Source organism: Lissotriton vulgaris, chromosome 4_1 (assembly GCF_964263255.1).
Source record: "Lissotriton vulgaris chromosome 4_1, aLisVul1.2, whole genome shotgun sequence".
NCBI classification, from domain to species: Eukaryota; Metazoa; Chordata; class Amphibia; order Caudata; family Salamandridae; genus Lissotriton; species Lissotriton vulgaris.
In genome coordinates, this window is record NC_141691.1 from 828,240,138 (window position 1) to 828,255,481 (window position 15,344).

The following is a 15,344-nucleotide window of genomic DNA, read 5'->3' on the forward strand; positions in this document are numbered from 1 at the left end:
CCCTGCTCCTCACCGGCTGCTCACGACTGTGCTCTGTGGCTTCCTGCTGTTCGTCTGCCTCTCGGGGAGTGTCTCCCTGCCATTCCGGCCCGTTTACGGCCCCTTTGTTTCCCTGGTCTAATTAACCCCTGCCTCACTGTTTTTTCCTATTATGGAGATTCCAAGCTCTCCCGAGTTGGACAATGAGGAAAGCGAGGCTTTCAAGACAGACCTCAGTCACTTTATTAACAATTCTGTGGAGACTTCTGTCGAGGCTTCAATGACTCGTGTTTCTAAACACATGGAGAATTCCCTTTTGAGCCTCATGACCAAAGCTTTGGCCCATTCTGCGGGGGATAGCAGAAAACGCAAACTGGTTCCTTCCACTTCTCTTTCCAAAAATGTGTCACTGTTGGGTCGCAAGTCCTCCTCGCATTTGACTGAGGACGTGGTTCCTCCCAGGCCTCCCACCAAGAAGGGGATAAAGATTACTATGTCTAAAAGTAAAACTAAGACAAAAAATGTGGAGGTTCCTAAGAAGCTGGTCATTAATACTATTCCTGACACAGATGATGACGATGATTTGGGTGACACTGATGACTTAGCAGATTAGCAGATTTCTTTCAGTTGGTTGATCCTCCTTCCCCCAAGAAAGAGAGATTGGATGCTTTTGCATCCCAGCCTGTGTTGGATATGTAGGGCAATCCTATGTTTGAACCCGCTTCTGTCAGACATCCTAATTCTACAGAGTGGTTCCCCACTCCCCATGTTCGAGAGTACATCTCCTCCAAGTTCCGTCTGCCTTTAGACAAGTCTGTTCGGGCAAAACTCAAGTCTGAATGTCCAAAACCTTCCCTTCCCTGTCATGTTACCGTTACTCCTTCTATAGATCAGCCTCTTCTTACTTTCTTCTCGAAATTTGGCAAAGATCCACGCAAGGGTGTGGATAAGGCCTGGTCCACTTGCCAGGACAAGCTTTTGGACGTCGTGGGTCCTTTGGCCCGGGTTTCGGATATGGCGGAGACAGCCCGCTTGGAAGGTACGGACCTTAATCCAGAAGAAATCTCTTTGTGGCTCCAAAGGTCCTTTTGCCTGTTAGGTAATGCCAATGCAGCAATCATTCATGAGCGCCGTAAGGGCCTGTTAATCAAATTGGACCCGAAGTTGGCCAACTTGGCTACCCAGGATCCTGGTGTCAAAGCTGACGGACTTTTGTTTGGTGATTCCCTTGTCAAGGGTCTCAGCCGTTATGTGTCCACTTTTGCTTCCTTGGACAAGGCCCAGTTTTCCATCAAAAGAGTGTTTGCCCCTCGGGTTTTTGGCAGGGCCGGCAGAGGCAGGAACCGCTCTTCCGGCCGCGGTTATCCAAACCAAGGTTCCAGAGGCGCAGCCAATTCCGGCTATCAAGAATTCAAGCCGCAGTTTTACCCCCAACGAGGACGTGGCTTCCGGGGCCGAGGACAGAAAGGCTTCCGTTCCAACAACAACAACGTCAACAACCAAGGTGAGCCCTCCCCCTCCTATCGGAGGTCGTCTTGCTCTCTTTCTTCACAGGTGGCGCACGCCCACAGCGGACCCCTGGGTCCTCAATTCTGTCCAAGGCTATCTCATAGAGTTTTACGCTCAACCATCCCAGGCTATTTTTCCTCCTCCGTTGGTTTTTTCCGCAGACGTATCTCTGCTCGTCTCTCAGGAGATTCAAAATCTTCTCCAAAAACAAGCCATTCTTGTCGCTCCCTTCGATCCCTCAGGCTTTCTAAGCTCCCTCTTTTTGGTTCACAAAAAGAACAAAAAAGTTCGTCCAGTCATCAATCTCAAGTGGTTCAACCAGTTCGTGGTTTATCGCCACTTCAAGATGGAGACCATTCTCCATCTCAGAGGTACCTTGCGCCAATCCGATTGGATGGTCAGACTTGATCTTCAAGATGCATATCTTTCAATTCCTATCCATGAGTCTCACACAAAATGTCTACAATTTCAGTGGTCCGGTGTCACTTACCGGTTGTGTTCGCTTCCTTTCGGACTTTCTTCTGCTCCTTGGTGCTTCACCAAGGTGATGAAGCCTGTGGTATCATATCTGCTCTCCCTAGGTATTCGTCTCATCATTTATCTGGACGATATCTTGATCATGCACTCAGACAAGCAAACTCTTCTTTCCCATCTCGATGTAGCTCAGTCTCTCCTCCTCGATCTGGGTTTCCTCATCAATTCCGAGAAATCTATGTCAGTCCCTTCTCAGAGTGTAGAGTTTCTAGGCTTCCGCGTGGACTCTTCCACTGCATCTCTTTATCTTCCAAAATCCAAGGTTTCAGCCATTCGGTCAGAGTTATGTCAAATTCTTCGTCTTTCCGAAGTGTCTCTACGTTCTCTTGCAAGAGTCGTAGGCCTTTTGTCAGCCTCCATAGAGTCTGACAAAAGGCCTACGACCCTACGAGTTCTAGAGTCCCGTCTCGAACTACAATGGTGGATAGACCATTTAGATGCGTGGAACGGGAGAACAATCTTCGCGACGGCCCCAGATCTTGTATTAGAATCAGATGCCAGCCTGTCGGATTGGGGCGCCTGATGTGGTTCAATATCGACTGGAGGTACATAGTCTCCAGAGGAGTCGTCATTGCACATCAACTGTTTAGAGATGCTGGCAGGCTCCTTTGCAATCCGCAGTCTGGCACAGAACAAAGCAAGTTGTTCTCTTCTCCTTCGGATGGACAATGTTTCTGCGGTTCGCTACATAAACCATCTAGGTGGCACAAAGTCGAACCCTCTCGCAGAACTGGCAAAGAGTCTTTGGGAATTCTTAGACAGATCTCTGGTTCTGTCAGCTTGGAAGATTTCCGGACTTCCTCGTCTGACGTCATCATTTCACAGGAGGCTTCACTCTTTATCAGCAGAGCTTGGGCCCCTGGTACTTCCAGAGCCTACAAGTCTGCTTGGTCTTTATGGGCAAGCTGGTGTATGGAACGGTCTGTTGATCCCTTTTCAGCTCCTTTAAGCTTCGTGGTTAATTTCCTGGCTTCAGAAGCCAGTGCGGGTAAATCTTATCGCACTGTTAATTTGTACAGATCTGCTATCTCTTTGAACCATTGTCCCATCGACAATAAGCCAGTAGGTTCCCATCCTTTGGTGTGTCGGCTGCTTCATGGAGTTCGATTTTCAAAACCTCCGTTGGCTAAGTATTCCTTTTTATGGGATGTTAATTTGGTGTTCAAATTGTTTATCTCATGGCCTGACAATGATGCTCTTTCTCTCAAAATGCTTCAGCCAAACTTACCATGTTGTTATGTTTAATTTCAATCTAACGTGTCTCTGATGTCAAAGCTTTGGATTTGTCTTCCAGACAGCTTTCACCTTCTGGTGTTTTGATTCAGGTTCACAGGCGTACCAAAACTAATTTACAATCTGTGTTTTATCCCTGTTTTCCTTTGCAACCTCAACTTTGTGTTGGACAATGTTTAAAAAGTTACGAACAGAAAACTGCTGATCTCAGGTCTTCCTCTCATTCGCAATTGCTCATTTCTTTTCGCAAACCCCATCATCTTGTGTCCTCTGCCACTTTAGCCCGTTGGGTGAGGTGGATCATGTCCCTCGCGGGCATTGATGTTACTGCTTTTGGTGCTCACTCCGCTAGGGGTGCTATGGCCTCTAAAGCCTTGGAGGATATCCTGAAATCAGCAGATTGGTCTAATGATACTATTTTCAAAACGTTTTATTGCAAACCTGTTGTTACTGCTTCTTCCTTAGTTGTTGATATGCTTTGAACAAGCATAATAGGAGCCTCCGTTCTTGAGATAAAATGTAGATTTTCCTAGTATTTATGACAGAAAGTCTTAATTTTATTAAAGACACGGAGGCGAGTATTATCCCAACTCTGCTTTACTAATTTTGTCTGTTTTTTCCCACCCTTAGGAACTCCGGCTTTACCACCAGCCTCCAATTAACTCTGCGTCTGTTCCTGTGGATGGACTTCCTTCATCTGGCTCTTCACCTCGTTGCAATAGGAGTTTCCTTCAGTGCTATCCTGCAGTCCTGGGTTTCCTTCAGGATCTTCTGGCTTGGATTATGACTTTTTGCATTTTATTGTCTATATTTCCATTGTTTATGCATTCTCATTGAATTCTCGCACAAGAAAAGAGGACTTTGTGTGGTCAGAGCTGGCCATATATACTATCCTGGTTATGATTGGTCTATTGCTTGTTTACTCTAATCCCATTGGCCAGTAGTTTTCCTGCTGTGCCTTCTGGGTATTTGTAGTTGTTACTTATCTTGCTGCTATTGAGAATAAAGCAAGAAAAGAAGGCATAATACTCGCCTCCGTGTCTTTAATAAAATTAAGACTTTCCATCATAAATACTAGGAAAATCTATATTACCACACTGATGTTAAAACACTGCCTAGAAAAGAACCACTCTCCTCAAGATCTAAAATGGACCGTGCTGAAGCACATAAAGGGTCATGCATTAGACACAGCTTTGGCTAACTTTTAAGCTAAATACATTCTGATATTGGGCACTAATGTTAACAGACTTAATGAAATCTCAGAAATAATGCATTGTGTATAAATGGCCAATTCAGGTGCCCATAGGACATCGAATGGAGTTGATCCGAAACTGCCTAGACACAAAATGCTTTACTTGAGAACAGCTCGTGAAAATAGGACCATGCCCTCTGCATCAAGAAAGATTAGTCGAAGTTGAAATGCAGCGGCTGTATAGAAAACCCAAAACAAAGCACATTTTGACAAACAGAGGACACTCATTAGAACAAACATGTTGAAAAAGGAAAGTATTGACAACATCCACAAAACGGAATGATAATAAGCAAATTTTACGTTTGAACAGCAGGGACCCCGTATCACTATCCATATAGGTACAATCCCTTCTGAGCAAAATAAAGCACTAACTAAATGTAGAAATGCGAATCATAAGCAGCGAGCATGTCAGGGAACAAAAAAAACATTGCAAGGATCAAGGTATATCCGGCCAGCAAGGTGATAGGCGGACACCGCACACGTGATCCACCAGCAAGTAAAGGAAACTGCTGCTATACAACAGCAGAAGTTGCAGAGATTCAAAGACGGAGACTGAGCATAACTGCTACAACAGAAGGAGCGTTTAGAGAGGGGAAGAAGAAAACAAAGGTAAATGAGGGCATTTTTTTCCTCGACGATTGGGAAACACACGAAGAGGCTGCATGCGGTCTCCTGAGAGGACACAAGTAGAACTAACGGCCAGCACAATGCACAAGGAATAAATGAAGCCTCAAAATGCTAGTAAGAAAACTTCACCGGAACGGTTACTAGCAATATAAGCTAACAGAATGATGTATAATCCAGCAATCACGTTTCCTCCGATCTACTAATGTGTAATCACGATCTGGTTAAATTTTTCAACAAAACCCTCACTAGTGTGGCGAAAGACTTGATTAACTCTTTAGCCACTTTTGAATATAGAAACAGATATAAGATGTTTTTTCCTCTCTCACTAACAGGCACAAAAGATAGTGTGACCATTAGTACCGGACCCCAGAAATAATGTATACACATTCCTTTTGAATAAAAGGATCTAAATGGAGAACAGGTAGGACATTCTTGTTCACCAGGCTTGGTTATCTTTGTAATGTTACACACAATAGAAAGTTCAGACATAGGATTGTATTTATCATTTATATTCCTAGAAAATAAACCATCTCCAAGAGTGAAAGTCGCTTCACAGCCTCTCATTTTGACACCCATAGCTGGTAATTGGCTAACAAAACTAAAATACTTGGCGGTTGTACTAATTAAACAAGAAAGAAAAAACACAAGTACATTTCCCTATTGTATTCCCCTTTTAGAATGTCTTACAACAGGAAAACTACACCAGCCCTGAGGAAGACCTTCTTTTAAACATAGGTCCAAACCTGAAGGTCGCAATGCGTTGGCATACACCCCCCATTCACCCACCCACAGCACGAGGCCAAGAGTATCGCTAGTGCTGAAACAAAAAATATTGAGAGACAATCAGATCAACCAACGTTTAGTGGTGTGAATTCTGTGATAAAATTTACAAAAGCGTTTCTCTGACCTCCACATCCCCCACATTATTTTTGGACCATACAGAAGAGAGAATACCGAGGCTAAGTAGTGAATATCCCGGTATACAAGTATTATGTAGTAGGACTGTATGACACTGTAAATGTTATGTTATTGTGTTAACATTTATTTTGAGTTATGCACTGTACATAAATCATTTCACCACTGTATATTGATGTATCAGTATACAAAAGATAAATGTGTTTATTATGTTTGTAGAATATATACTAAGACAAAAAAAGAAATAATCATGAAGTAAAAATATTTTTCTAAATGAAGATTTTGAGTATATATTGAATATTGTTGTAAATAGAGGGACTGTACGTTTCCTTACTGACCCATGTGACAAAAAAACTATAAATAATTTGGTTAATTAATTGAACCTTATAGGTAGGGAACAGTCAGGCCCAGCCATTGAAACAAAATTACAAATGAATGGTACTAGAGGTATTTCATTATAAACAATCTAAACATTTAGCATTGGACATAGATTCAGCAGTTTAAGGTTGTTTCCTCTCTCTATCAGGACTTGCAAGCGGAACATAGTGATTAGAACATGTTAAAAGAGATGAGCTACTAGGCTGGACATTGATAGATACTTCCATTTGAGGCTGTTATTTAGTAGATATTGACTGGGCGTTAGGTAATATAACAGAATGTGAGGCCCTTTTCCCCTCAGAGTCTTGTATGTCAACAGGAAAGGGGTTTTCCATGCTGGTGTGTTCATCAGTTGCCTTCCCCTTATAAACTTGGGTTATTTTAGTCTTAGGTGCCTGCAACATGGGTTGTTCCTTACCTTTATTAAGGATTTCCTTCACCTTCACAATTAGATTATCCATATCCTGTAAGGTACAGTTTTCGACTTCATGTCTTCTAGCATCCTTCGGATCCTTCCCAGTGCCAGATGGATGGTCCTCCACTTTTCATTCGTCCATGGTTGAATTCCACCTTAATTCAATGTGCAATCATTGGTGCCGAGCAGCCATCTGCTCCCATTAAGTGTGGCTTACAAGACCCATGTAAAAATTAAAGAAATATAAACGTAATCATAATCAAAATACTCAGCTGAAGCTAAGTAATTAAGACTTTTAGTGTACATGGAGGCATTCACTAGTTCTAGCATATTTAGCAAAATTAACAGTATTACCAGCAATGGCTGGGGCTTTTCCGGGACACAGACCCAAGTGGGGTGGCCTTACCCTGCCTCTTCCTGTCACTGGCAGGTGCAGACAGGCCGACTGATGGCCAGGGCTTCCCCGAGCGTGGCCCATGCATGTCCCTTGCAGCTGGAGTCAAGGTAGCGATATTTTGCACAGAGGGGAACTGATTCCTCCTCCTCTCGTTTGTGTCACTCAGGCGCATTGGATTTTGGGTCTTGGAGGTACCCCCCAGCAGATAGTGGTATCCCACACAGCGGGGATCGAGGTAGCACTATATAGCTCAGTGGGAGATGCGCTCCTCCTTTTGTTGAAGTCGCGCAGGAGCATTGGATTTTGGGGTTTGAAGTCCACCCAGCAGATTGTGGCGTCTGCACGGTGGGGGTCAAGTTAGCACTATATAGCACAGAGGGGGGACTGGTTCTTCCCCCTTCTCTCATTGGCCACTCATTGGCGCTGCTCGGACGCGTTGGATTGAAGTCACCCCAGCAGACAGTGGCGTCCTGGCTGGGTGAGCAGCATGTGATCTGTTGTTCAAACATTGGGTTCATGAGATTTTAGCTCATCTGTGAGTATAGTAACTTTTCTGTCTCGTAGTCTCTCTTCCTGCTCTTGTGGTGGATTCGTTGAACTGCTTAGAGGCATTTTTCATGCAAGCCAAGATCTGATCTCAGGGGGGAAAGGGCATTCAAGGTTTTCTTTGTTATTCCCAGTGTTAGGAATGTTCGGTTATTTCCTGACCTTATGGTACCAGCAATGAGGATTCTCACTTGGGACAGCAGCCTAGGGCCTAGTTCTGTCCCCTATTGAGCTAAACATTTTGCTACATGGAGTCATGTGCCTCTACATGAAGGTGTTTCAGTTCTGTAATTACTGGAAGGGTATGGGAACATTAGGAACCAATCAAACGCGGATAGGTGGGTAATTTGAGGCATCTAGTTAGTGAATGTGGGTATCTAGTCACGTTCTAGGCTAGCAAGACTAATGTGGGGGCATTGCATTGAGTTTGTAAGGTTGTATACTTTTTGTAGTTGACTTTCAGCCATTGTATGCCTTCTTGATTTGGTTGAGCATATAATCAAAGTCTTTTTGGCAAACTTAGGTTTGATTGGCGAGACCCTCAGATACATATTCACTAAATGTTTGAAGGTTCCCTTATGCAGCCAATATATTAATGAAAAAGGGAGCGATTCTGAAATTGATGCCTCGAAGCAATGACAAATAAATTGCCTTTTCAACTCACTGATCCACCAATGAGAAATGTTATTCGCCCTGACTCACATTACAGAAATGAAGTGAATCATGCCATGCCCAGGCGATGTAAAGTACCTGCACAGTATAAAATGATATGTTATGTTAATTTGTATCTCCAAATCCGCAGATTATGGCTAAATATAGATGGTGTCAATTTAAACTTGGCGGAAGCAAATGGCACAATTACAGGCACAGTAGCTAGTCATTAAATCATTCCTGCAATCATCATTTTATTTGCATTTTCCGAGAAGGAAAAAATTCCTCTGGCTGCCTTGCTGCCTAGTTCAGTGCCAGGAGGGCTGGTTTTAATGGCAGCAACAAGCAGTAGCTCCGGAGAACATGTAAACAGAACAGGGTCGCGTGCGTCATTTACTTTAGCCCTGCAACTGTTCTGACAATTAGACCATGTGCAAGCTTAATGGGGCAAAGTCACTCACCATCCACCACGCAGAATGTTCATCCGTTTTCCTTGGTCTCTGAAGTGCTAATTATTTTTTAATGATAATCATCTCCGACAATATCAAGGTTATTTGCTGCTGACCGCATCAATATCACGGGAAATGTAACCATGGCTTTTTAGATGAAATTTGAAAGAGTACCTGTTTATTGTGGAGTGTGTTCTACACACCATTGAGCAATTAGCAAGGCTGCAAAACATATTTTGTTTAACAATGAAACGACCTGTAATATTATGTTTGCACTTTCAAGATGAAATGGCGTTCCATGAAGAGTAAATACGCTTCACTAACCAAACTTGATGAAGTATGGAATAAAAGCACTTCATAAAGTGCAAAAGTGTGAGAATCAAGTAGGGGAATCCGTTCTTAGGTTAAAACTCATAGGGGGGGGAGGGGCGTCTATGCCTCTGTAGTGGGATCAGAGACGGACATCGCTGCCCCTCCAGGGCAGAGACTACGTCGAGATGAAGCACGGGTCAGGGAGGAGAAGCTGGACCCTCTAGGTGCCCGTGGCAAACACCTCCCGGGGGCAGGAGCCCTCCTCCAGCAAGCTCATGAAAAAGGGGGGTACCAGATTGGTAGCCGCGCAAGCAACCCCTAGCCAACCAATCAGGAAAGGAAGTGGCCAGTTCCCCGGGGGTTTAAAAAGGGGTGTCAACCCCCATTTAGGCACACGTACCCCCCAAGAAGATTCAGAATCCCAACCACCCACACCAAAGAAAGCGGGCATCACAGATGCAGGGTCAAAGGGGCGGTGAGGCAAAAGAAAACCAAGAAAAATAACCAAAAGAAAACAGTTAGGTTAGGTAAGATGAGCTGCTCCCACAAGATCCTTGGGATGCCTCGCGGCAGGGTCACTGAGGAGCAGGCGAGTGGCCAGCAAGGCTCCTGAGCAAGCGGAACGACACTTGCAGCCAGGGCAGTTCCAAATGGATGCCCACAAAATCGCTAGCAAGGGCAGCCTGGAACCGCAAACACAGAGACCTTGCTTAAAGGGACACCTCAAAAAAGGATAATGCTGTCAGAAAAGGATCAACGACAAATGTTAGAGGACAATGGGGCTTTGCGGGGGCGGCCGACCGGAGGGAGGCTTGACCCCCTGGGGAATTTTGGGGCCCCGGGAGGAAGTGGAGGGGGACGAGATAGGCAGGGGACAGGAAGGAGTTTTGGGCTGGTTGGGCTTCTTAGGGGGATTTGGGCTTCCTTGGGCTAGCTTTGGGCTGGTGGTAGGCTTGGGCTCCTTTTGGGCTGGTGTGTATATTACGGCCATGTTGGGTCACTGTCCACCATTTTAGGGACAGTGACCCAGCAGTCGAGTTGTAGGCAGGAAAGTTTTTGTTGGTAGTTGGTTTGCTTGTGGCAGGGTAGGTTTCATAGGATTGTGTTAGCGGCGGAGGTTCGTGGTGAGAGGTGGTAGGCTTGAGGCGTGAAGTTTAGAGGCGGTGATACAGCGGTGGTGGTTGGCGAGGCGGAGGGAGCGGCGTTTACCTGGCATGGCGAAGGCAGCGATGACAGACCCTCGAGTGCGGGAGGCGCTGCGCCTCCTGGGGGACGCGGGCAGGATGGACCTGCTGAGAGGCGATATTCGGGTAAGGCCTCCGCGGCCTGCTGCTGATGGCGCCGCGGCGGCGGTTGCGGCTTGTGAGCCGCCGAGATCGCGGGTGTAGAGAGAGGAGGGGGAGGGGTGGGGAGGTGGAGTGATGCGCGGCGACGGTCGGCAGGCGGCTGGGGCACCACAACGTGGGAAAGGGCCGGGGAGGAAGAGAGGAGGGGCGCGGAAGGTGCCTTTGACGTTTGTGGAGGGGGTGGGGGGCGAGGGGGAGCTGATTGCAATGTAGAGGCCGGCGGGGCATGGGAGTGGGGCGCAGGGGGGCACGAGGAGCGGCAAGCGGGGGGGGTGGGAGGGGTGCTAAGGGGAAGTGCCCGGTTGGAGGTTCTGACTGGGGGGCAGGGGGGGCAGGAGCCTGGGTTGCAGAAAGGTGGCGGGCTTGGGGGGGAAGGGGGTGATGGGGGGTTACCAGGCTTGCAAGGTGGGGGGAGTGGGGTGGTGGGGGGTCGTGGGAGGGGGAGGGGGTCGGTCCTGGGTGCAGGCAGGGAGGTGGGGCTGGGGGGCCAGAGGGAGGGGGGTGGATCCCCGTTGCTGATAGAGGAATCGGAGGAGGAGGAAGGGGCAGGTGAGGGGGGAGAGAGTGAGCTAGATTGGGGTCATCGTCGTATGGGAAGGGGGCATGGTGGGGCCTATCAGGCCGGCGTCGCCGCGGGGGGTGAGGGTGGATGGGGTGGGGGGGTGAGGCTGGGGTGTTCGGGGGGCCGGGAAGGGGTGAGGCGTGGCCACGCGGGTCGGGTGTAGAGAGGGGGTGGGTGAAGAGAGGGGGAAGGGGGGGGGGGTGCGGGGAGTGGGGTACAGGGGGCAGAGGGGTGATGGGGTGTACCGGGGGTGGGTCGCAGGGATGTGGGGCGTGTGGTGGTCTGGGGGTGGGCACAGGAGGGCGCTGGGGGGTGTGGGGGGTGGTGGCAGGGGAACAGGGGTGGAGGGGACATCTAGCGGGACAGGCAGGGCCTTCAGTGGCATGGGGGAGAGGCGCACAAGGAGGTTGGGGGGGCGAAGGAGGTGAGTTTACATCGGCATGCTGGACTTCCCCGCTTTTTTCTTGGCAGGAGCAGTTGGCAGGGGGCTCGGGTGAGCAGCATGCGGCTCCAACCCTCTGCCTTGTAAGGGCGGTGGCGCTCCACCGAGGGACCATGCACGTGAGGACAGTGGATGGCAGGGCCATAGGTCTCCGTCGCCCCCCTCCCAATGGGTCGAGACGGCCGCCGGGGGACGGGGATGGAGAGAGCGTGTGTCAGGCTACTCGGATTGCCAGACGCAGAGTGGGAGAAGGGAGAGCATAGACTTGGGGGGCGCTGATGCAGGCGTGCAGGGACAAGGCAGGTTTGAGCAGGGTGAGCAGAGAGTTGGTGTCGGAGGAGGACGGGGAGCTTCGGGAGGGGGAGGGGGACACGAGTAATGCTGTTGGAAGTATTTTGCAGGTATACCCCCGGCAGACGGTGCCGCGAGTGACGGCCCCCCCAGCGGAACTGGTTAGGCGGCGGGATCCGGTGCGGACGCCAGCCTTGACGCCAGGTAAGACCGGAGCACGGATGGGGAGTGGCTTGGGCGGGCCTCATGGAGGCCTGGTGACTGGAGGTGCGGATGCCGGGGGGGCAATTCAGGTGCGCCTCGGAGAGGCCAGGTGTCTGTGGGTACGGATGCAGAAGGTGGGGAGTTGGTGCGACTGGTGAAGGGCAGGTATGTGATGGATGCAGGAGTGGGTACAGGGACGAGGGGCGGCGGGAGATGCAGCCTCGGCGGATTCGGGGACGGGAGATGCGGCGAAGTCCGGAGGAGCGGTGGCGTCTGGCGGCGGGGCGAAGGAGAGTTGTGATGTGCCGGTCAAGAAGCTGCCGTACATGGGGGTGGCAAAACCACTGGGGGCGCACTTGTCGCTGGCGACCAAGGAGAAGATCTGGAAGGGGGAGTATGTGGAGATTTTGAAGTTGCTTCACAGGGAGTTGATGGCCAAGGAGGGTTCGAAGGAGGAGGAACAGGAGTTAGCTAGACGCCCCAAGGTACCGGTGACTATTGAGAATTGGTCGGCTGCCTTCCTGATTTACGCTAGTGTCTACTGCGAAAAGTATCCTGACAGGTCGGTCGCTTTATTCAAGTATATGGATGTGGTGCGGCGGTCAACGCGACATACAGAGGTTATGCTTGGTCGCATTACGACGAGGAGTTCCGGGCACGCATGGCTTCGGACCCGGGGGAGCAGTGGGGAGAGCTAGATGCGGACTTGTATCAGCAGACGATGAGTGGGGCAAAGTTTGGCCGCACCATCTACACGGCCAGCGGGCTTCCGCTGGCGTCGCACCCCTTTAAGGCCCGCCCCACTAGTGGGGGGCTGGGGTCGGGGGACACCGGAAGTACAAACAGCGTCGGGGCCTGCTGGGACTTCAATAGGGGTTCCTGTCTCCGGCAAATGTGCAGTTTCCGGCATGAATGCTCCAAGTGCGGGAGGAGACACCCTGTGGTGCGCTGCTGGGGGCTCAGTGGAGGGCCCGCACAGGGGCAGCAGTCGGTGCCAGATCCCGCTGGAGGGAGAGGGGGCAGCAGGGGCGGTGCCATGGGAAAAGGCTCGTACACCGGTTAGGCTGGACAGGCTCGAACCTCTCTTGTTGGCTTATCCGCGGGCGGACAATGCGGCTGTGCTGCGTCGGGGTTTCAGGGAGGGTTTTCGGTTGGGGTACGAGGGTCCGTGGATCGCTCGGGGGGCGGAGAATCTGAAGTCTGTGAATGAGCACAGAGGTATCGTCCGGGAGAAGCTTTTCAAGGAGGTGAAGGAAGGGAGGATGGTGGGGCCCTTTCAGGAGCCGCCCTTGCCGGGCTTGATCATTTCCCCGATTGGAGTAGTTCCAAAAAAGTAGCAGGGTCAGTTTCAACTGATTCAGCATCTGTCATGGCCGGAGGGCACGCCGGTGAATGACTACATCTCGGCAGAGTTGGCGTCGGTGTCGTACTCGTCCGTGGACGTGGCGAGGTGGTTGGTGACGCCAGCAGGGCAGGGTGCACCCATGGCAAAATGCGATGTCAAATCTGCGTTTCGGTTGTTGCCGGTGCATCCGGCGGATCATCAATTGCTGGGGATCCAGTTTGACGGCCTCATTTTCGTGGATAGAGCGCTTCCCATGGGGTGCTCCGTGTCGTGTGCATTGTTTGAGAGGTTCAGCTTCTTCTTGCAGTGGGCGTTTTCCTGGCGCACAGGCTCTGAGACGGTGACGCACTACCTGGACGATTTCTTCCTGGTGGGTCGGCCCGGTTCGACGGACTGCCGGCAGCAGCTGGATAATTTTACGGACTTGATGGGTTACTTGGGGGTCCCCTTGGCGCCGGAGAAGGCTCAGGGTCCCAGCACGGTGCTGTCCTTTCTCGGTATAGAGCTCGACTCAGTGGCCATGGAAGCGCGCCTACCGGAGGAAAAGCAGGCGGTGATGATGGATTTGGTGAGAGACATGTTGGCCAGGCGAAAAGTGAAGGTGCAGGAGGTGCAGGTGTTGCTGGGGCATCTAAATTTTGCGTGCCGAGTCGTGCGGGTGGGGCGGACGTTTTGCCAGACATTGTCCGGTCTGACGTTGCCACATCATCACGTATGACTATCGGCGGGTTCGAGAGAGGACTTGAGCATGTGGTTTGCCTTTTTGGGGCACTTTAATGGAGTGCCCATGGCGCCGCCAGAGGACTGGGAGTGGGACGTCAGGATGTCGTCGGACGCGGCGGGAGTCGGCGGCTTCCGTCTCTACTGGGCGGGGAGATGGTGCGCGGAGCAGTGGCCGGCTCATTTGCAGGCGGGGGGACGGAGTATTGCGTTCCTGTAGCTTTTTCCTTTGGTGGTAGCAGTGACAGTATGGGCGCAGGACTTGGCGCACAAGCGAGTCTTGTTCAGGGTGGATAATATGTCGGTGGTATATGTGGTGAATCGGCAGTCCGCGAGGGAGTCCCAGGTGCTGAAGTTGATGTGCGTTTTTGTGTTCAAGTGCCTGGAGCATGACATTCTGTTTCAAGCTCAGCATGTACTGGGGGTGGACAATGACATTACGGATGCTTTGTCTCGTTCACAGTGGCAGAGGTTCCATGGGCTAGCCACGGAGGCGGCCGCAGTCAAGACGCGGGTGCCGGAGGAGCTTTGGTTGGTGAGAGAGCGTGGGTCGTTCAGTTGGTGAAGGCGTCTCTGGCGGCGTCCACGTGGAAGGCTTATGAGCAGGCGTGGCTGGAGTTTCTGCGTGGTGGAGCAGTAAGGCAGCGTGGCCAGTGGCGTTGGGAGGAGCAGGTGGTGCGGTACATGCTCGGGTTGATGGACAAGGGGCTGGCAAGGGTGACGATTGCGGGAAAGTTGGCGGGGGTGGCGTTAATGGGGAAGCTCTGGTGGGGTTACGCGCCTTCGGCGGGAGAGCTGGGGGGCGTCTTTTGGAGGGTTGGGAGAAGGAGAAGGGGGCGAGGGTGCGGCAGCGACGTCCTATTACGGAAGGGATGCTGGAAGGATTGGTGCGCCGCTTACCGGAGGTGTGCAGGGATCAGGCGGAGACGGTTTTGTTTTCCATACTGATGTCATGGATGTTTTGGGAGCGTTCCGGGTGTCGGAGTTGGTGGGGTTGCGGGGACGGCCAGGAGTGCGGTGGGGGGAGGTAGATTTGCGGGGCCGGGAGGTGGCGGTACGTTTGCGACGGTCGAAGACTGATCAGCGAGGAGAGGGTATTGGGTGGTGCTGGGTCCTGGGGGGTCAGAGGCGGTGTGTCTGGCGGAGTGGGGGAGACGACTGGCGGGGGGCCGGGCACAGGACGGTGGGGAGGTTTTTGGTCGGGGAGAGGCTGGTCGGGTGATGGCAGCTCAGCTGC

The 15,344-nt window shown here is 50.7% G+C and overlaps 1 protein-coding gene across 1 annotated transcript in view; it reads left to right on the plus strand.

The window, feature by feature from the left end:
- The first annotated feature begins 214 nt into the window (after positions 1-214).
- The window catches only part of LOC147722641 (uncharacterized), an 89,273-nt gene continuing 74,143 nt past the window's right edge, over positions 215-15,344 (plus strand). The window contains exon 1 of the mRNA XM_086967339.1: positions 215-1,483. Coding sequence (XP_086823465.1) covers positions 688-1,483 — 796 coding nt within the window. The 5' untranslated portion in view covers positions 215-687. The remainder of the gene's footprint in view (positions 1,484-15,344) is intronic.